Raw genomic sequence first — 23302 nt, 5'->3', positions numbered from 1 at the left:
TAAAAAATTGGGGCATGGGAGAAGTTTTTTTTTTAGTTTAGTATCAGTTATGACATAGTTAGCTGTATGAACTTCCTAAGTGCATGCGAGGAACTGTTCAGTGAGTCACAGGATATAGCTTCTCAGTTAAACATCATTCGCGGAGGAAGCTTAGAAAACAGTAAATTCTAGCACAGCTGAATGTGTGTGGTATGAGTAGGAGCATCAGATGTCACACTAATGTATTTAGAATAAGTTGCAAATCTAATGGACAGGAGTTGAACACACATCTCTTAAAGCAGTGACACTGTTCTGTTTTTAGCAGTCATTCAGAATTTTAAGCAAAGAAGAAGTGCTGTGGTGTTTCTTTTAGAACAGTATAAGCAATAAAAGTGGCTCTAGTGAAACCTAATTGGGTTACCTCATACTTCAATTACTTATTTCCCATTCACTTTTTAAATATTAGTTAATATGCTAGATAATAATTATGAAAAGGAACGATTATTTACTTATTTTTCATGCATATCTAAACCAAATGCATGGTCATCTATGTTCTTTATGTTTGAAGTGGTGCCTGGCTAGAAAGGATGCCACCAAGGTCCCAAATTGGCAATAACATAACTCATTTGTTCACCTAAGTGGTAACACAGGGGAGGCTTCTGTCAAGCAGTAGAATTTGTGAGCATGTGTGGTGCCCTGGGAGGAAGAAAGAAATCATCTGGCAAAGACACTAGTCAAGTTAAGTCAAATGGACTTTATTGCATTAGCAACTATACATATATTGTACCTTGGTACATTGAACAGTGACACAAAATTACGTTTACCAGGTCCACGGTGCAACATTTGGACAGCAGAGATAATTTTACATTCGGGATTGTAAAAAAAGCAAAAACATCTATATAACTGAATATCATATTAGCATACAGCAAAAAGCTGGCAATTAGTGTAATTAATATTTACAAGAAGATGTATAATGGACAAGGTCCGTAACATTAATATGCAGGAGCAGAAATAATTACGAGATGATTAACATTATGAAGTTGCTCTAAAGCATTAATATAAATATATACAAAGGAGTACTATAGTGAGGACTGTATGGGTCACTGACTCAGAGAAAGATTGTTAGTGACCAGAAGACCTTCAGTGTACTAGGTACAAACGCATGAATCCTAAGCAAAGAAGGTGGGAACATGTTGCTCATTTAAGATTTAGACCTGAGGGAGCTAGTGATTTCAAATAATATAATTTTAATGTTTGGGATAATGAGAACATTTTAGCTTTTAAAACATTCAGCTTGGGAACTGCCCCAGCAAGATGGTTTTATTAAGGATGTTTAGGTTGGAGGGATGTCACAACCTGTTAGGCTACAAGAACACCAGGCTAGACCCCTTTCTAAGAGGGAACTTGAAAGGAATTTTGATCTTGGCTTGGGAATGACTTATTATGCTGCCTAAAGAAGTCATGTACTATAGGAAATAAGATCTGATAGTGCTATGAGAAAGATTCGTTGGAGTTAAGTGCTGTGGCTGTACTTAGAAATAAAAAATAGGAAGATATAACTAATGGAATATTAATAATGTCAAATAGGGATTGCTCAATAGCACTTTATTAATAAAATAATTCTGAATGTCTGTATTAATGCAAAGTATAGGTTTTCATCGGGGTTGAGGTCCCGTGAAACACAAGACAGAGTGGGAAGGAGCAGTCAGAATTAACACCGTGGGACAAATGTGGGATGAGAAATTACCAAAACCTCAATTTAAAAAAAAAAAAAAAAATAATAATAATAATTAAAAATTACAAAAACCATTGCATTATTCTGTCCAGTTTAAACAACAATTATAATTATCATTGCTACATTATTTCCGAGTGCCCTGCGCTCAAAGCATTTTGGCCCAGGACCTTATTTATAAACATATGTGAAATGAAACTAAAATTGTAGGATTATTCCCTAACAAGTACCTGCAACTACTGTAATTTTATAAAATATCCATACACACAAATACATGTTCCTAAAACCTTCCCACCTATGGTCAGTTTTATAAATCATAAATCCTCTCCTCTTAAATGTATGCTGTCTTCACTTAAAGGACGTCTTCAGATATTGTAATATGGTGGGGTATACACCTGTGACTTGGACTTAGAGGTAACTATCCCTTTTGCGTGCTGTAAAAGCCAACTAAATTGTGAGTCAGGGAAGGCATTCAGTTGTAAACACGTCTACTCTAATATAGTATTTGTTTTTGGTATGGGGGATCAGGCAACCCAGTTGAACCCAGAAAATGGATCTTAAACTGTGTGGGTTATAATATCATTAAATAACTCATCATTCACTCTGTTAAAATGGCAAGTGAAAACAGAAGATTATCTAAATGTCTTTTTGAATGTTGGTGTTTCCTATTCTCTGTGTCCATTTGTTATGTTCATTCACTGAGTATGAAACATGGGGTCAGTCTTTTGCAGCAGTCACAGTTAATAATCCCTTATTCTGCTCGTACCTTTTTAATTAGACCTTGAGCTCTTTCATTGTAAGAAAAACCTGGACTTGTGAATGATAGCCTTCATGATAGCAGACGCATTTTAATTGAGAGGAAGTTGAGATACTCCTGATATGCCTGCAAGTTATCTCTGAAGTGAAAAGGAAACCATGCTCCAATAGAATTTGTACTTCCATTGGAATGGTGTGATTGGATGTAGTAGATCTCTCAAGGGTGGGACACAACTGGGGGTAGACGTCAATATCAATGTTCATAGTAATCGATAATGACTTATGAGTGATCATCATAAGTCAAAAGTCAAAGTGATCTTTTAAAACTTGCTGTCTGCCTAATGTGCCATTGGTAAAGTCTGTTACTAGAGCAAGTATAGCCAGGATTTCTTAATCTTCAGTGATTTAGTTCCAAATACAATGGATTCAGAAAGTATTCAGACTCCTTCACTGTCTACATACTTTGTTGTAGATTTAATTTTAAATGGATAAATGTTCTGTTTGTGTCTATCAATCTAAACTCAACAACCCATAAAGTCAATTTGAAAACATGTTTCAAATGTTCAAATTGATTTAAAATCAAAAACTGAAATCTTTCATTTGCATTTAGACCCTTTGTTTCAGCACTCCAAATTGTAGTCAGTGCATCCTGTTTGCTCTAATTCTCCTTAATATGTATTTAGAACTTGATTGGCGTCCACCTGTGGCAACTTGAATTTATTGGACATAGCTTAGAAAGGCCTACACCGGTTTATATATGGTCCCACAATTCCCACTTCATGTCAGGAGAGCAACTAAGTCCAAGTAATTCTCTATAGACCTCAGCAATAAAACTGTACTGAGGCAAAGATCAGAGAAAGGACACAAAACTGTTTCTAAAGCTTTAAGTTCCCTGGAGTACAGTAACCTCTTGAGCTTGACACCCTTTAAATAAAGTGTTACTTAAGCTTGTCACATTATATTAATGTTCACTATGCATGATTAAATCATTTCTAAAAAAGCCTGCACTTCAAATATATCAATGCACACTAATTCAGTCAAGATAAAATCAATATCAAATCGAATCAGAACGTTGTGAATCGGAATCGAATTGGGGCATCAGTGGTGATATCCAGCCCTAGCTCTAACAGAGCTTCAGAAGTCCTCTGCAGGATGGGAGAACTTGTCATAAGGATGATCATGTCAGCAGCACTTCATCAATAAAATGTTTATGGTAGAGTGGCTAGATGGAAGCCACTCTTTAGTGAAAAGCATATAACAGCTCGCTTGCAATTTGCCAAATGGCATTTAAAAGACTGTAAACACAAGGAAAAACATTATCTGGTATGATGAGACAAAAATTGAAATCTTTGGGCAGAACTTCAAGCACTATGTCTGATGAAGCCCATGTCCTGTTAATCACTTTCCTAACACCATTCCTGCCGTGAAGTTGTGGTGGTTACAGCATCATACTATTGGTGTGCTTCTCAACAGCAGGGACAGGGAGACTGGTCAGAATTGAGGAAAGGATGACTCTAACCAAATACGGACAGGTCCCTGAAGAAAATCTGCTCCAGAGTGCACACAACCTCAGACTGAAGTGACAGTTCACCTTTAAGCATAACGATGACAGAAAGTATTCAGCAAGACAACACTGGAGTGACTTTGAGACAAGTCTGACTGTCCTTGAGTGGCCCAGACTTAAAGCCCCTAGTGTATCTGTGGTAGGACCTGATGATGGCAGTGTAAAGATGCTTCTCATCTAATTTCTCAGAGTAGAGACTTACCCAAGAAGACTCTTAGCTGTAATTGCTACATTGAGGTTCTGCTACTGCCCTAAGGCTCTGAATAATTATAAGAAACAGAGATTTCAGTTTTTAATTTTTAATAAATTAATAAAAGTATTATAGACTGTCCAATGCAGACAGTAATTTCAATGCATCTTTTAGTAATATTAAAAAGGTAAGTTTGCATTGGTATATTATAGTCATCTGCGGTGGGTTGGCACCCTGCCCAGGATTGTTTCCTGCCTTGTACCCTGTGTTGGCTGGGATTGGCTCCGGCAGACCCCCGTGACCCTGTGTTCGGATTCAGCGGGTTGGAAAATGGATGGATGGATATTATAGTCATGACGTACTTTAGCTACCCGAATATTAACTAGGATAACCATGCAAATAGTGGCGCACGAGCATACGTTTTTAGAAGTAATCAGTGACTGTTTCTTAAACCTGTCTAGATTTAGTATTTTGTAATAATCAGGATAGAATTGAGGGTGTAGAGGTGATTGAACTATCATGGTCAAGTGACCATAATATAATACAATTCTCAGTGTTTTGGAAGAGTGCAGAGGCAAAAAGTAAAACTGTTTAGTTTAACTTTGGTAGGGCACATTTTGAGCAGATGCAGCAAAGTCTCTGCGTTGAGTTAGTAAAGAGTTGAAACGTTGCTGCAAAGGAAAAAAACAGCTGTATAAGGTTTGCATGATTAATAACTCCAATGTAAATTGTAGGGCATATGAGAACATGAGGGCCACCATTAAGAAGGATATTAGAGAGGTTAAAAGGCAGTTAAAGAGGAATATACCAGATAAGGAGAAAGATGAACCAAAGAGAATCTTTCAGCATTTTATTAGTAAAAGAACAGTTAAGGAAGAGGAGAAGTGCATTAGTGAATAGTAAAGGGGAAATAAAAAGTACAGACGGTGAAATAGCAGATGCTCTAAACTTGCATTTTTCTGAGGTCTTCACATGTGAGGAAGTAGATAACCTCCCAGCAGTAAAAGGGACTACTACGGAGGTACTGAAGGATTTGGAAATTGTAGAGGGAGAAGTGCTGTTCAGATTAAACAGGCTAAAATCAAACAAATCACCAGGACCAGATAATATTTATCCTTGAGTTCATAAGGAGGTTAGCAAGCAAATATATAAATCCTTGACACATATTTTTAGAATGTCACTGTGCACTGGGGAAATTTCAGAGGACCGGGAAAAAGTCAAATATTATCCTGTCACATAAAAAAAGGTGACCTTGCAGATTCAAGCAACTATAGGCCAGTACGCTTAATGTGCATCACAGATAAATTAATGGAAGGAATTGTAGTATTATGGATAAGATGGAGCAACACATGGCAAGAACAGGAGTTTTACTGAACAGGCAGCATGGGTTCAGAAGAGGGAGGTCATGTTTTACTAAGATGTTGGAACTCTATTAGAAAGCAAAAGGGTATGATCAGAGTGGGGCATATGATATTACTTATCTTGACTTTCAGAAAGCATTTGATAAGGTGCCACATGTGAAGTTGGGCATCAAACTAAAAGAAGTGGGAGTTTAGTAATTTGTTTGTAGATGGTAGCAGACTTAAATGATTTGGATAGGAATATACTGTAAGTAACAAGTTGGTTAATGTTCCAGATGATACCAAAATAGGTGGATTGGCAGTTAATCTGGAATCCGTTTAATCATTACAGAGGGACTTGGACAGCATACAGGCATGTGGAGATTTGTAGCAGTTGAAATGTAAGTAAATGTAAACTGTTACACATAGGAAGTAAAAACGTTAGGTTTGAATACACAATGGGAGGTCTGAAAATCGAAAGTACACCTTAGGAGAAGGATTTAGGAGTCATAGTGGAGTTGACTATGTTAGACAGTGTTCAGAACCCATTAAGATTGCTAACAGAATGTTAGGTTATGTAGCACCATGTGCAGAGTACAACTCTGAGGCAGTGATTTTCAACTCTTTTCATCTCATGGCACACCTAAGCTAATTACTAAAATTTTGCGTCACACCAAAAAATATATTTTTTGCTGATCTGACAAAAAATAGGTACAATTTTGATTTACAAAAAAATAGTAATTTCCTATCCTTTTTGCTTTAAAGTGGCTTTTTAAAAATCTTTTTAAAACTATATATTTATGACACTAATAAAAAAAATAATACTATAAATTATCAGGTGCTGTTACTTGTATTATGAGCAGCTGACACAGTTGTAGCACTGCTACTTTGCATTAAGGTGATCATAGGTTCACGTCCTGGGTCCTCTCTGTGGCTTTTTGTAAAGCGCTTTGAGTAGTAAAGAATAATAATAATAATTATTATTATTCTACGTGTGTATTCGTGATCAAATTCAGATGCGGCATAGTGTGGGATAAATAGGGGCACTAGATATGCTTGACAATTTGACACATTCATTGGAATAATTATATAGCACAGTGTGCATGCAACATAATCATAATTATATTATTAAAGTAAATGTTCATATAAATTGATTATAGCATACAAATTTTTATCAAGTTGAGACATGTAAACTGGTTATAAATGTATGAAATTATACATTTATTGCTATATATTTCACATATTGTATATGAATATTATTAAAATGATATATAAATCATTTAAAATGGAATGAAATTTGCATCATAGACTTCTTTTGTGTCATATTATTTTAAAAGAAGGCTTTAATTAATTTGTTTTTAAAAAAATCTTGCGACACACCTGTGGACCTCTGTGCCATGGCACACCGTTTAAAAATCACCACAAGGAGGTTATGCTGAAGCTTTATAATGCACTGGTGAGGCCTCATCTGGAGTACTGTGTGCAGTTTTTGTTCTCCAGGCTACACAAAGGACAAAGCCGCTCTAGAAAAGGTCCAGAGAAGAGCAACTTGCTGATTCCAGGGCTACAGGGGATGAATTACGAGGAAGGAATTAAAGAGCTGAGTCTTTTCATTTTAAGCAAAGGAAGATTAAGAGGAGACATGATTGAAGTGTTTAAAATTATGAAGGAAATAAGTACAATGGATCGAGTTCATCAAGAACACGGGGACACAGTTGAAAACTTGTTAAGGGTAAATTTCTCACAAACATTAGGAGGTTTTTCTTTACACAGAGAACCATAGACAAATAGAATAAGCTACCAAGTAGTGTGGTAGACAGTTGGACTTCAGGTACTTTTAAAACAAGACATGATGTTATTTTAGAAGAATTAAGTGGATAGGACTGCTGAGCTTTGCTGTGCTAAATGGCCTGTTCTCGTCTAGATTGTTCTAATATAATATTTTAACTAAGTGATATTTTAGACACACGTAATGCATGTTTCCTTGTAGTTCATACCATAATCAACGTAAAACATTTTAACATTGCATATGTTTTTATTTTAGTGACGTTTATGCATCATCTTAGTCATCTTTCTACATCATCATTGTTTTGACCTGTACTAAGATGTTAATGCATTCTTTTTTCTGGTTGTCCTTTTTGTGTTTAGATTTTAAAGTTTTCATAGTTGATATCAACTACACCTAATATATTATTTTTGTTTCTTGGTAGTTTTATGTAAATCTGGTGTCACAAGTCATTTTCCTGACTGGAAATGAAAACGTGAGCAAGTATAGTCCAGTAAAGAATAATAATAGCAATTGAAAGCTCCCAAAGTAAGGCTGATAATGTGCATCACCATCTCTCTCTCTTTTTCTGAATCAAATTAAATTATTGGGTCCATTATTACTAAATTGTTAGTCTAGTCTTCTATCCGACTGCCCAGTTAGCCCTTCATTGAAAAGTGTTTTTAGCATTATTTGAAGACCTTGCAAACCCAGAGTTGGCTTGGCAGCATTTTGACAATGTTGTATTGGGCAGGAATTAATTCATTAATTAATTAAGCAGATTAAGCTTCAGAGAGCTATAGGCTTCCCACACCTCTCTGCTTCACTTGACTTATTTTACACAGTATACCCTTTAAATTTATTTTTTTCTAGGTTTCTTCTTTTTGCCTTCAACCCTGAGTGCTGTTTGCTGCATGAATTTAACCATGAGTAAATTAACTCATGTTATCATTTTACCCCATTAGCACCCAGCATTCTCCTTATAGAACGTTTTGTTTTGTAAGCACTATTTCACTGTTATATCTCATTTTCCCACATAAAATATATATCCTGTGCAGAAGTAGAAAAGCATAAGGAGGGGGAACACTGCACACTGGTACCATGCATAAGTGATAGCTATTAACATTCACTTTCTTCCCAACACATAGCACTGTGACCACTGACTTTCTTTTCAGTGTGGATAATGGCACTTGTTACAAGATCTGCCCTCAGTAGTGTAGATCATGGTGTTTTGATCTTTGATTTTACAGGCTATAAAAATGTGTTGATTTACTGTCATGGGAGCATAGCTAAAGAGGATAGCTATTGGATAGCTCTAGGCCTGGTCTTCTAGAGCTGTGGCTTACTTTTTCATTACTTGCTTGTCCTGTTCCAACATCCCTAAGAAAGCCACTGTAGACTACAGCTTATGAGTTCGGTGGCTGCCTTATTTCTGGAGGATGGAGGGCTAAATTATTTTTTAGTTCTTTAACACTCTTTGTAATACCTGTTGTTTTTGCTATTACGGCTTTTGTGGGATTTCTGACTATATTAAAGATTGATTGATCTTTTTATCATATAGATTGCATTAACAAGATTTGTGTGTATGTGTGTTTAAATTTACTTTATTTTATGTTTTTCATATTGTATAATGTCGCAACACTGAATATATTCACAAACAATTCAAATAAATACAATGATATCATTCAATGTTAATGCAAACGTACCATGCAATACAGAAATACATTTCAAAAAAATAAAAAGAGATGAAGGTTAATATCCACAGTCATGGTGGAATGTGATAAAATTTTAATACTAATTTTTGTAGGCCCTACCTGAACATTTTGTTTATAATGTAACAAAAGTACAAATGGTCAAAGAGAAAAATTATCCCTCTTAATTTAGTATTGTTAGCCCTGGCTGGGGTTCCAATTCATGGTTTATGCCTCTCGTGTTCACTTTTTATTCTTTGATTTATGATGTTTATGTGAATTACTCTTGTTTTTTTTTTAATTTGTTTGTGTATGTAAACTGCCGGTGTTCCATGTATTTTGTAGGTGGTCCCCAAGAGGTGGGCCACTTTGCAAACACTGCCAAGAACTGCCCTCCACCCTATAAATCTGGAGGGTCTCCCAGAGGTTCCGGTGGTGCATTATGAACGTGCCTGTTAGTGGTGAGTTTTCTTGTGTGTATTGTGTTTCTGTTAATTCTTGGATATCTGCCATTTTGACTTTCTGCTTTGTGTTTTGACCTTGCCTTTGTAATCTGTTTTGGGACTTGTTTGATTTACTGTAGATTTCCTTCGTGTTTCAGGCAATTCCATTTTGCCATTGTGCTCCATGAAGCTTCATAGTGATTGGAATACTTTTTGTGAAGAATAAATCTTTTATTTTATAAAGATTTGGTGCTTGTCCTTATTATTAGCCAGGGTTCGTCGGTGATACCCGCTTCAAGTGGGCATTATTGGAAGTGCTTTCGAATTCTTTAGTTTTTGTGACTCCAACTTCATGACAGGTATAAGAAGAAACTTCACTATCAACAGTGAAACCATACTGAAGCAGATGCTCTGTAGTGAAAGTATTATGTGCACATGGTAGGATGACTGGGATCCAATTTAATATGAAATTTGCACATTATATAGAGGTAATTTCCTTTAAATATATTGCCTGGCAAATACTATATTTATGTATGTAAGTTTAATATATGCTTTAACTGTTTTTAGAAGAAGAAGAAAAAACATACAACCTAGAGGGTAGTACCCTTAAAATTAGGGATTTGAAAGTGAACAGTGATGTTGTCCTGGAGTCTTACAGATGAGTTATTTATAGCCTTTACATTTGTAGATATGTATAGTAGGGTGTAATCTGCATTTCAGCTCTTGGAAATTGGATTACATCGCTGTAAACTGATCCTGTGATCTTAGCACAGGAAATGTAAGGTATCATTAACCTGCTACTGCAAGTTGTGTAATATTGATTTGTTGTCTAAAATCATACAGTATGTACTGTAGCTGCTTAGTGGTAGTGTCACAACTATTATGTGCAGAAAAGTTCTTCATTAATCTTACCTGAAATTAATTGAAATAATCTTTTTGGTAGTTGTTTTAGATAAATACATGTTATATGAGATCATGGGGGAGAATGGGCTGCAATTGTTTAGCCTACATTTAGAACTTGTACCAGGATACGGCAATGTTGTTTCATATACCTCTGTTGTGTTTATAAAATGTATAGGAGTGTTATTCCAAAAATGTAATTTAATCATCTTATCATAAATGTAAATCCATGTTAAAAAGCAGATAGATGCATTGAGATGTTTTTTCTTTATTAACGTATATGGATGTCATGATTTAAACTTTATCTTTAGGCAAAGGTGATGTAATTGGGGGGGAAAAAAAATCTTCTTCTAATTAACTACCTGGTGGATTTACTGGTATTTTTAGGGTGTTTGTCATGTGGTAAGATGCACATTTCGTTAAGTTATATAAACACACTCCTGATGTCTCTTCTAGAGTACTGTGTGCAGTTTTAGTCTCAAGGATACCAAAAAGACATACTGTAAGTTACTAGAAAAAATTAAGAGAATAGCACATAGGCTGATTCCAAGAGTGCAAGGTATGAGTTATGAGGAAAGGCTGGAGTAGCCAACCATTTTCAGTGTAAGCAGAGACTTAGATGTCACATGACTGAAGTTTGAAAGGAATTAGTACAGTGGAACCTGGCTCTTACTTTGAAATGTGAGTTTTAACAAGAGCACAGCGACACATATGGAAACTCATTAAGTGTTCATTTCTTAGAAATATTATAAAGTTAATTATCATAACTTGTGTAGAACCTAGTGTAAATTAAAACTTGATCACCGACCTGGTTTGTTTTTACTCTCTGTGACATTGTAACATCTACCAGGTAAAGAAGAATTAATTCATCATTTCAGTATTTGTTTTATTGAGCTTTATGCGTTTAGGGGATACAGAAAATTCATGATCAAGCAAAATTCTTTTTACTGTAGTTTGCACAACAACCCACTGACTTATTTAATACATTTCTCACTATTGTAACCTATTCTAAATACCTCTGTACTTCAGATTTCATGAGTGTAGAAACAATTCAATATCTGCCTAATTAACATCTATAAAGTCTATGAGATTTGGTACCTTGCTATCCAATCTGTGATCTTTTCAGTTGATCTGATCAACCTCCTAGAAATTCCACATAACAGCTTCTAATATAATAATTTTACTACCACCTTTAGTCACTTCACAACTTTTATATCCCTTCTTCCTCTCCAGATAATTGCAAGCAGGTGTTAAAGTTTCATTAAAGATGTCAACAGAAGCTACCGTTGACCTTTCTGCCATTCCAATCCTTCTAGTTCTACTTTTATAGTAAGACTCTCTAAGTATGAATTAGTGAATCTGGTCATTGAGCAGATACTCATTTTGTGCTGCAAAAATATGTATTTCTGTTTAATGACAATATGTTCTTTTTTGATTGATTTTTGGATTACAAATTGTATTCCCAGAGTATATATTATTTTTTGCATGCGTTCTGGCACTGGTATTACTCAACTGTTCAATACTGAATATCGGCAGTTGCTTTGCAGCCTTTGTCGATTTTCGTAAAGCGTTTGACTCATTGATCGAGCTGCCCTATGGGACATTCTGAGACTTCACGGGATCCCCCCCAAAGTTGCTGGATATCATGACTGGCCTTTACACTGGTACTGTGAGTGCTGTGCAGAGTGGAGGCAGAGCCTTTGTGTTTTTCCCAGTTGATTCTGGGGTTCGTCAGGGGTGTGTTCTTGCTCCTACTCTGTTCAATGCTAGCATGGACTGGTGTTGTGCAGGGTCATGGGGTCCATTGGCTGTGGGGCATCTGTTGGTGAAGAAAGATTGACTGATCTTGACTTTGCCAACGATGCTGTGATATTCTCTGAGTCAATGGAGACTCTGATTGGGATTGCGAGCGTCCTGGATAAAAACCAAGATGCATGCCTTTAATGACCTCTTGAGCACAGGCATCAGCAGTGTGTCTGTCTGCGGAGAGAGTGTTGACCTTGTCGAGTTGTTTACTTACCTCGGCAGTGACGTTCATGTCTCTGGTGGCTCTTCCTATGAAGTCAGTAAATGGTTTGGTTGAGCATGGGGGGGTCATGAGGTTGCTTGAAAGGTTGTGTGGCACTCCCGATATTTTTGCAAAAGGACAAAGGTCCAAGTCTTTAGAGTCCTGGTGCTTCCTGTCTTGCTATACGGTTGTAAGACACGGACACTATCCAGTGACCTGAGATGAAGACTGGACTCCTTCAGTACTGTGTCTCTCCAGAGAATCCTTGGGTACTGCTGGTTTGACTTTGTGTTGAACGAGCATTTGGTCACAGAGTCCCAAATGAGGCATATTACCTTCATTGAGTGGGAGTTTCCGTTATGGCACTACGGCCATATGTCGTGATTCCCTGAGGGTGATCCGGCTTGCAGGATCCTCATTATTGAGGTCCCAAGCGGTTGGACCTGGCCAAGGGGATGCTCACAATAACACCTGCCTGTGGCAGATAGATGGTCATTTCTGGAAGGTGGGACTGGACCATGTGTCTTCCTGAGGAGTTGCCAACTGGGATCCCGAGCTGTTTCGTCATGTGGTGGGTGTGGCAATGTGCTGTAATAGTGAATGTTTCCTGACCTGGCCATGATTTATTTATGTAAAGTGACATATTTTCATTTTTTCAAGAGAGTTTGAAGTCATTGATGTATTATTGTGGCACAGTGCTGTTTCTTCAGTAAAAGTGCCCCTTGATCTCACAAAGGAATGTTAGTTACAGTGCCTCACAAGGCAAGCAAGATTTTGAGTATTTCTATGAAATGTTGGCACATTGGTTAGTGCTGCTGCTGCCGCTGCCTAGTGGATCTGTTAAACTGGTATTGAATTATGTCTTTGATCAGAGGCTTTGTAGAGTTAGTGTTTTCTCCATATCTGCATGTGTATTTCTCTGTGACTCTGCTTCCCCCCCCATATCTTTTATAGGATAGTTGTTGACTATAAATGACACAGTGTGAGTATATGCAGTTTCTGTGTGTGTGGTTCTTGTGAGGATCTGATGCGCTGTAGTATACCCAATGATGCCAGGACAGGCTCTGAGCCTCGGGGGGGAAAAAACTAACTGGCTTAGGCAGTTTGTGAATGTTATACAGTATTCATGTTATCAAAGCATTTTGAAATTCCTTGAAGAATGTTTTGTTTAATACTCTAGATAATAAAGAAGTGTCACTAAAATGTAATTAGTTAAGGAAGATTTGCACCTCTCTTAGAATCAAAGCCGATATGCAATATTGTTTATTTATGCTAACTGAATGGGATCTTTAGCAAAGTTTGACACATTTATTCAACATATACAATACTGGTCCATCCAGTATTCATATAGATATGAGTGTATTTTTATTAGTCACTATTCACAATTGTACCTACACCCATCCTTTACCACCTAATGCATTTCAGGATCATGACATCTGGAGCCAATCCTGGCTCCAGCAACCAGCACTAGATGGAGTGCTATTTGTTGTACATACTGGAATGTAAATAAATATGAACAAATGAGAACAAGCATGTCCATTGCTCTTTATTCCTTATTTTTGGTGGCCAGACTTTACATACCTTTCGTATTTGGCATGTGATTGTTTTATTTCACATTAATGAAGTTTTAATTTTTTGGTTTATGTAAATGTTAAAATATATTATTGTCTCAACATTCAAATAAGTAACAGTCTACAGAACAGCATCTGATAGCATTGGTTGGAACTGCAAACCTTGTGGACTTTTAGGACAATAGTGAACATTGCATTATGCCATCAGAAATTGTTGGCTTCATTAATACAAACAAGCATGGTAGGAGCAAATCGAAGAGACGGCGGCTCTTTCTCTTTTTTCGCCACATCTCCTGATTTATTATATCTAGACTTGCTTGTCCCACTGTTGAAAGTAAAAGGCACTCATTCAATAAAAGAAAAGGTTTTTATTTTGAATGCCTTAATCGCCAGCTACTCAACTCAGTCCATAGAGAGCTGTTGTGAATGTAGTTTTTTCATGTAACCACATATTAGAAAGGAGATCAATGATTTGTGTATTTTTTTGTATCAGATTTGTTTAGTTAGACTCATTTGTTAACCATTTTCGGAATTCAGACTACAGTTTGAGTCAGATCGCCCTTTTGCTTCTGTGAGATGCTTAGTAAATGTCAGTTTTATTCAAGAATTTTCATTCATAGTAATTTAATGCATTTCTAATGCTCTATGTAAATACTGTAGTGGAGGATTAATTTTCTGTAATCCAGTATGTCCGGCACGTAAACTAGGGTTGCTGTTCAATTCAAATTTTTAAACATGATTATTCGCACCATTTTAATTTTTTTGTGAAAACTAACTCATTATTAATTGCAATTTATCATAGTCCCTTCAAGCATATTAATATTTCTCTATTAAAAAGAAATAACTATGATTAATTTCTAATACAAAACGGCTTTAATATTCACAGGCCTATTCATATTAAATTATTTCAGTAAACAGTTCAGAGTAATTTTAATTTTTTTTTTCTTTTGAGCCACATCACAATGTCTACCTTTAAAATGATATGAACATGAAAAATAAGATATTGATTTTTCTGAACAATTTATTCAGCTAGATGCTTTAGCATACCAGTTTATTTACCCAGGTGGATGATATCCAGAAATAGAAACAAATATCCACAAGGGACCAGTGTTAGGAAGCATCACGTTTAAAGTTAACTTAAATTACTTACCAAAAAAGTAACTAAATGTTATATAGTTACTTATTATAAAATATAATGTATTTCAAACTGTTCTTTTCCTTTGCAGTATTTTTTTCTTCTTGTAGAGATATGAAACTTATATGTGTAATCAAAATAAATCTATTTTCCTAGAACAAAGAAAAAAAACATATATTCATTACTCCATTCCAGATCAAGAAAGTTGATAACATAAAGCAGGGCAGACTGAAAAAAAAACTTTTAAATATGTACCATGGTTATGGGTCATGCAGGATTGCTTTAAGTGTTGTTTTTTTTTTTATAAATTGCACATTGTCATAGACTTCTTTTATTCTAACTACAGTATCTTAACCTTCAGCCCAAATTGATGTAAATATTAATGTGATCAGTTTGCATTGATTATTGCCTAGTTTTATTGGTTATAGTATAATATAGGCTAATATAACCTACAGTAGGTAACTTGCAATTAATTAAACAACAACATCATAGCATGTCTAATTTGGGGGAAGTGTGAGTGAGGTATAAAGAATCGAGTAATCCCACTCTGTGCCATCTGCTCTTTAGCTGCTTGGACATATCTCATGTGAAACAGCACAGTGCAGGTGCATGAACCCAAAGCGACCGAAAATGCTCGATGGCAAGCTTATTTGTCATCATGGACAGGGCTGATCCACTGACATTCTGTCTCCCACTCAGACCTTACCTTAACATCCTCTTTTATGGGTAAATTTAGATTAGCAGACATCACCATAGTAACGTTTCCTGTGTGTGTATCATCTTGTTGTAGACCTAGGGCATGTGGGCACTGCTCTCCTATGTCCTAACAGATGGTGCTTTAGTGCAAAATTCATCTTAATAGTTGATAAAATATTTACAGCAAATTCAATTTAGTTCTCATAATCAGTTTTTTTACCAGTTTTCAATGATATGCTCAATGCAATTTGCTGTGTAGAAGAATATATATTTTTTAAGTCTGTAAAATTTCCTTTCTTCTTCACCACTAGCCTATTTATGGGGTGTTTGTGGAGTCCTTTAGACCCTGCAGTTTTCTCGACATACTTTGCTTCTTATTTGGGCATATGTGTGACTTGAACTTTTGAGTTGCACCTTACGGCTTGCAGGCTAGAGCCCTTTAAATCAACCTTTTGGTTAATTTATTGTGGCATAATTTAAAGTGTGCATAAATTTGTATTTCTTTATATTTTTAAGTATTTGTATTCATTGACATAAATCATGGCAACTGCTTTCAATTCAATTTATTTTTGTATAGCACCCTTCTGAGTGCAGGCTCAGAGCACCATAACATTTACATGTAAATGATTACAAACTTTACAAATTATTAAATTGTATAATGAGTACGTATAAAGACACATTTGTTTAAACAGACAAGACAACAAAGTAGTTTGAAACTGATTAACATAAAGAGAACCTAACTATCAAAGAATTAATTGACTTGAACTTTAACACAGAAATGTGGTACATTTGGATTACTTCTATGTACAGTAGAATGTAGAACTTTGTCCACTGAACAACTGGAAATCTATGAATATTCATTTGCTTTTCTGCATTCTGTATTAAGTATTTGATGTTGATGTGAGATGTTCTTGGTGGTTTTACTATGTGAGAATATGTATGAGAATATGCTGATCTTCATTTTGTGCATTTTTTATTTTGTTTGCATTATTTTGCCTACATTTTAGCATCACTGATATGCAATGTCTTTTCCTCACACTCCTTCTATGCAGCTTCAGTTATCCCTTTTTTTCTGCCACATCCCCTGCCAACACATTTATACTGCTGTCCTTCTATCACCTTCACTTTCCCCAACTCTGTGAGATGAGATATTCCAAGCCAGGGTCTTACCTTAGAGCACTGGCAGTCATGTACCCAGGCCAAAGCAGAAGTAGTAGTTTGTAGTAAGTAGCTTTGTATATCATTTCAAGTTTCTATTAAGCATATAATGCCCAAGCCAAGTCAATATTTATATTTGTACAAAAAGGGATTTTGAATTAAGCCCTAAATTTAAAAGTGATAGTGTAAATATGTAAAAAAGAGAAGTTCTAAGCTTGTAGTTCCTAGTCCTAATAATGATGCTTCCAGCAGGTGTTTGAATTAACAGACCTGGGTAAGCAGTTTAGGAAAGTGAATGGATGGATGAAAGCTGCAAACAGAACAATGTGAGAAGCCTGTAAATAACAAATTGCACTAGTCAGTACTAATCGAAATAAATGAATAAGCTCTACATGTTGTGTACTTAGTAAAGTAATATTGAGGCCAGGTCCTGTGTTTGACAGGAGTCCTGCCTTATTCTCAATGGTGCCTGGATAGACTCCTCTAGTCTAAGTGGGTCTGAGAATGTTGCAGTATGTAATATTAAGTCATTATTTTGGCCTTCTGAACTAAAAATTGACGGTACATTGTAGCTGTAAATATTATTCCTACCATTTAATAATGTGTTAAAGAGAAACAGTTATTGTTTTACAAATACAATCTTCAAACCTGTTGAAATATTTGTTAATGGACACAGCAGGAGAAGTGTCATTTGAGCTGAAGGAATTCTATAGCTGAATATCATCTGCATACAAGGGAAATCAAATAATATATTTTCTAACTATGTTTCACAGAAGTATCATGTAAGCTGAGAGAAACTACTGTATATCTAATTTTCAAATGTAATACCAAAGTACTGCTATCACATTTCTGTATGTAATGAAATTGATTTGATTTGAAATTGGCGTACTATTGTTTAAATATTTTGCGATTTAGATTTAATCTCTTCAATGATGATTTGAGAGTAGGTAGTTCCTAATGCAATAAAATTATATCATGTGATAGCAACAAATTGATAATATTAAGAATGGATACTTCAAGAACAGTGTACTTCAGGAACACTTCAAGAACTAGTATTTTGGCTAGTTTTTTTGGAGTGGGGGAAAAGATAGAGTTGGTAGGGTTTATTTTATAAAATGATCTTATTTTATAAATTAAAGTTATAATTTTCTTCTCTTTTACTAAGCTGTCATTACTAAGGTGGTCCACACAAACAGACATAATGTTTGACACTGTGACTTTAAGATCTGAAGTCTTATATAATCTATATTTTGTTAAAGTAGTTTGTGAAATTGGTGCTGGTCATGTTAAAGGGATTTTGCATGCTGATTCAGATTTGTTGAATTAGGAACAGTTTTAAACAGTAAGCAAGGGTTGTTTCTCATTTCATCTCTCAATATGGAGTGGCATTCACAAGGGGCCAGAAAAGCTTTATTGCATAGCCTTTAATATTGTTGGCCCATGCTGTGTGAAACACTTGCAATTTTGTTGCTCTTTATCTGTGCTCTAGTTTTCCAGCATTCTAACGTATGAGTAGCTGCACTGTAATAATATTAAATTAATGTAATTAGTCATTAGTAATTAATATGGTGCAGGATCTTGGTAAATTATTACAACAAATGTACCTCATTATATTTTTAATATTTAAAGGAATAATGATAATTTTTGTATAGTATCTATTACTTACTGTACATTGTTTCTAGTTTGGGCTGAGAAAGCAGGTTAGCTTACTTATCGACTATCATTTGATCGCATTTTTACATTTGTTCATAGTGGTAAGCCACAACTACAGTACTTTGGGGATAGTCAACAGCATTAGTTGAACCATCTTGGGTATGTACAAATTTCGTGAAGTAATGTTTTCGTGTACTTCAAGTTTTAATCTCTACTTGTACCCCCTCTGCGACTATGCTCAGCAATGCTGATATCACATGAATGGCAATGGTAGCCAGTGGGTGAGCTATTGCTGAGCAGGACCCCTGAACAAAGAAAGAGAGAGAGGCAAGGCTTCAATTCAAAACCTCCATCTTGTTTGAGTGTCCTGCACAGGTGTGTACAAGATGAATATTTTAGCTAAAATAGTTAGTTGTATTTGGGACAATGTGAGAAATGACTTAGTATATGAAAAGTGCATTATGCACCATGAGTAATCTGAGATTTTGATCATGGACATTTTGATATTGTTTGTTGTTTTTCAAGTTGAGTTTCCATTTAAGCCCACTGTATCAGAAATTTTGTTTTCACCATTCTCATGGACATTCAGTTATTTTCTTGGCCATCACTATAAACAATATGGGTTTAGTAAGTAATAGATGTAGAGATAAGGATGTTAAATGACCTACATTTTTGGAAAGGATATGCAGTTAATCGATAAAATTATTACGTAAGCACCTCCTCAAACAAAATACTGTATATTGATTTATGAAGGAAGGTCAAACAATCTTCCATAGCTAAAGAAATAGTGTCTGACTTCCTAAACTACGTTTCAGTACATAAACAGAATTACTTAGTAAATTGTCGTTAACAAAAAGAGCTTTATTTCCAAGCAAAGGAATTTGTATTTCTTAAATAAAATTTTAAATATTGGTGATACTCTCATTGATACTCTCATTGGTCAGCTCCCACGAACTCACATCAGGCCAGTTTAGAGATGCCAGTCAGCCTAAATGGCATGCTTCTGGGATGTGGAAATAAAACTGGAGTGTCGGGGTGGGGGGGTGGAGGTGGTGTTGGTGGAGTTAACTTGCATGGAGTTGAGCAGAATATGCCATCTTCTTACAAGCAGTGTCTGGGTCTGGAATTTGATCCCTGGACTGTATAGTTATGAACAGTGCATGATGCCACTATTTCTTGTGAAATTTTACAAAATATTAGATGAAATCTCCGAAAACATGAGATGAGTGCTTTAGATACAACTACTTATCCTACAGAGTTGCATTCAATTCTTAGTACTTCTGAGTATTACCGCTATGTACAATTTATAGGTAGGATGCCATTAGCACAGTAGGTTAAAAAAAAAAGTATGGATTTTTATTTTTAAGAAAAATGATCAATATATATGTTTTTCCTCTGTTTTCTAGATAGTAGTGATTAAAAAAAAAATCAAACATCATAAAACTTGTTATATTTTTCTGTGTGATTTTGACATCTTCTGTTTTATAGATGCAATGCAATATTAATTTAGAGCATGTTTACTTAGCTCTGATTTAAAGACGGCTGTGCAACATTGTCAACAAAACACACCATCTGTCACTTCATAAATTGGCATTCAGTCCCAAGTTTGTGTACATGTTCTTTGGGTATGTTTTTTAATGTATAATGCATAGTGCACATATCTCAAAGTATTTTTATTCAATTCTAATTACAAATGCATGTCAATTTTAACTTCTTCCAATCAGATTAGGAAATGTCCTAAAATGATGATTACCTGTTAAAAGAATTGCTCTTTTAAATGCACAGTAATTTCTTCTGGGGAAAAATCATTCTGGAAGCTGAAGTGCTAGATATTTGTTACCATAGAGACCACATAACAAGTTTAACCAAGTGCAACATTAAAAAAATAAGGTACAAAAAATCTCTGTACATGTTTTGATTGTAAGGATGCTGAGTGTGCAGATAGTTATTGTGTTTATATTTTAAACCAGCTTTTATTGGATTTAGTTGCTATCATTTTCTATAATTCATGATTTTATGCTTTGAGGAGATTTTCCTTTGTCTGGTTGCAAACTGTAGCTAAACAGATTAAGGATTACAATATCTGAATTTTTGTGGTGTGCTTACAGATAATGATCATTTGAATTAAAGCAATATGTGTGTATTTCATTTCTCACGCAAGTACTGCACACTGTCAGATTTAGACCACAACTGTTTAGTCAGTTTCTGCTGTAAAATGAAGTAAATTATTTCTGGAAGTTTAACACTAGGTGATTTTTTTTTTTTCAGATCACCTTTTGCTGCTGTAACAGATTACTCTGTAACAAGGAACAATGTGATCCAGTTGTGTTTGGAACTGACCACCATTGTACAACAGGTAAGGCAAAGGAAGACTCTTTTTTTTTTTATTATTGGGGAGGTTGATGTTCAAGTTGAAATTTATTCAGTTAGGGTTCATAAACTATGTTGGTCAATCAGTAATGCATGCTGCTATGATATATTTATTACTAATGCAGGTATGAACTGCAGGAATGAGGCCTGAGTTTGTAGTGTAAAAATGTGCTGATATTTACTTACCAAACAAAAATATTTAAACTCTATCCCCTGTATGACTGCTAGCTTAATGTAACAATTGTCGGCACACCCTAATTATAATTTTAAATTTTATTTTTTGTTTACATACATTGAATATTTGTGAAAGGAACAACAACAAGCAAGGGTGCATTGATCAGGTAAACACTTCTTATTTGACAACACCAGAATTTATTTTTGAGACTGTTTAAGTAGGGACCCAAAATTCTTAACAAAATCATATTTTTGATTTCTGTTCACTATACAGTCTTTTCTATTTAAAATAAAATTCGTTTGAAGAGTTACCACAAGTCTTTATCCTGAAATAAGGGGGAAACTAACACATTACTCACTGAATAATCCATTTTCATAAAAATAAATTGTAGGCAAAAATAATTTCTTTTGCAAGTTCTTAATGTTGTTAACACTTTGAAAATTATATTTGTTGTGTACAGTATGTAAATGCTAATATCACGGAGAAAAGAGGACAATACACAGAGCTATTTTTCTTAAATGGGGTGGACTTTACTTTCTATGCTAGAGGAGGATTACATATCTGTTTGTCAATCTCTCAAGCCTCAAGTGGGCATTGTATAGATTCAACAATGTGCAGGAAACATTCCACATGGAATTTTGGTTCATATTAACATGATAGCATCACACAGATTTGTCAGATGCATATCCATGATGCCAATCTCCTATTCCACCACATCTCAAAGCTGCTCTGTAAGATTGAGATCTGTACAGTGCAGTGAACTCATTGTCATTTTCAAGTAATCAGTTGGAGATGATTTGAGCTTTATGACATGTTGAGTTATTCTGCTGGAAGTAGCCATCAGAAGATGGGTACACTGCAGTCATAAAGGGATGGACATGGTCAGCAACAATACTTGTGTAGCCTGTGTCATTTAAAAGATTGGTACTATGGGGCTCTATTTATGCCAAGTATCCCCCACACTATTACACCACCACCACCAGTCTGAACCGTTGATACAAGGCAGGATGGATCCATACTTTCATGTTGTTGACACCAAAATTTGACCCTACCATCTGAACATTGCAACCGAAATCAAGACTCATCAGACCAGGGAATGTTTTTGCTTCCTCTATTGTTCAATTTTCGTGAGCTCATGCAAATTTGTAGCCTCCGTTGCCTGTTCTTAACTGATAGGAGTGACACCTGGTGTGGGTTCCTGCTGTTTTAGCTCATCTGCTTCAAGGATTGACATGTTGTGTGTTCAGAGATGCTCTGTATACCTTGGTTGTAATGGGTGGTTATTTAAGTTGCCTAACTATCAGCTGAAACCAGTGAGGCCATTCTCTTTTGACCTCTTGCATCAACAAAGCATTTTCTCCCAGAGAACTGCCGCTCACTTGAGATTTTCCCTTTTTTTGGACCATTCTCTGTATACCACAGAGAGGGCTATGCATGAAATTCCCAGTAGATTTAGCAGTTTCTGAAATGTTCAAACCAGCCTGCCTGACATCAACAACCATGTCACATTCAAAGTCACTTCAGTCACCTTTCTTCCCCATTCTGATGCTTGGTTTGAACTTTAGCAGGTCATCTTGACAATGTCTATATGCCTAAATGCATGGAGTTACTGCTATGTGATTGGCTGATTAGATAGTTGCGTTAAGAAGCAGGTGAACAGGTGTACCTAATAAAGTGGCTGGTGGGGAGCATGTATGTGCATATGTGTGTGTGTAGGTGTGTATGTGTATATGTGTGTATATGTATATAATATAAAATATGACATAATCAGAATATTCTGTTCTGAACCTTATTTCAACTTCATATTGTGTTTTGATTAGAAAAATAACACAAGTCAAAAAATATTTATTAGGAACAAAAAAATAACTTTTTCTAAATGACATATTAAAGAAAACTATAGATTTTTTTTTTAATCAAGTATAACCTTATTGTTATAAAGCTGAACTAAAAGTAGGAGAACACAGATTTCAGTTTCAGAAAGTAAATGTTTCCTGGGGAAATACTGCTGTGAAGCATTAAAAAGTCATTAGTAGATAAATCTTTAGCAACAGTGATGTAAAATGTTTTGCTGCATTGGCCTTCCATACGCATAATTTCAGTTTCAAAACAAAGGAATAGGACTACATCCTGAAGAAAAATGCCTAGAATAGGTTCACTGAAAAATCATGTAGCCATC

General features: G+C 35.4%; 1 protein-coding gene across 8 annotated transcripts in view; it reads left to right on the top strand.

Moving 5' to 3' along the window:
- cnksr2a (connector enhancer of kinase suppressor of Ras 2a) overlaps positions 1-23302 on the top strand; it is a 676696-nt gene that overhangs the window by 246844 nt on the left and 406550 nt on the right. For all 8 annotated transcript variants that reach the window (XM_051926925.1, XM_028799452.2, XM_028799451.2 and 5 more), the window contains one exon: positions 20850-20937. In XM_051926925.1, coding sequence (XP_051782885.1) covers positions 20850-20937 — 88 coding nt within the window. The remainder of the gene's footprint in view (positions 1-20849; positions 20938-23302) is intronic.

This window comes from Erpetoichthys calabaricus, chromosome 4 (genome assembly GCF_900747795.2).
Source record: "Erpetoichthys calabaricus chromosome 4, fErpCal1.3, whole genome shotgun sequence".
In the NCBI taxonomy this organism is placed as follows: Eukaryota; Metazoa; Chordata; class Cladistia; order Polypteriformes; family Polypteridae; genus Erpetoichthys; species Erpetoichthys calabaricus.
This window is presented reverse-complemented; position numbering and strand designations above follow the sequence as displayed.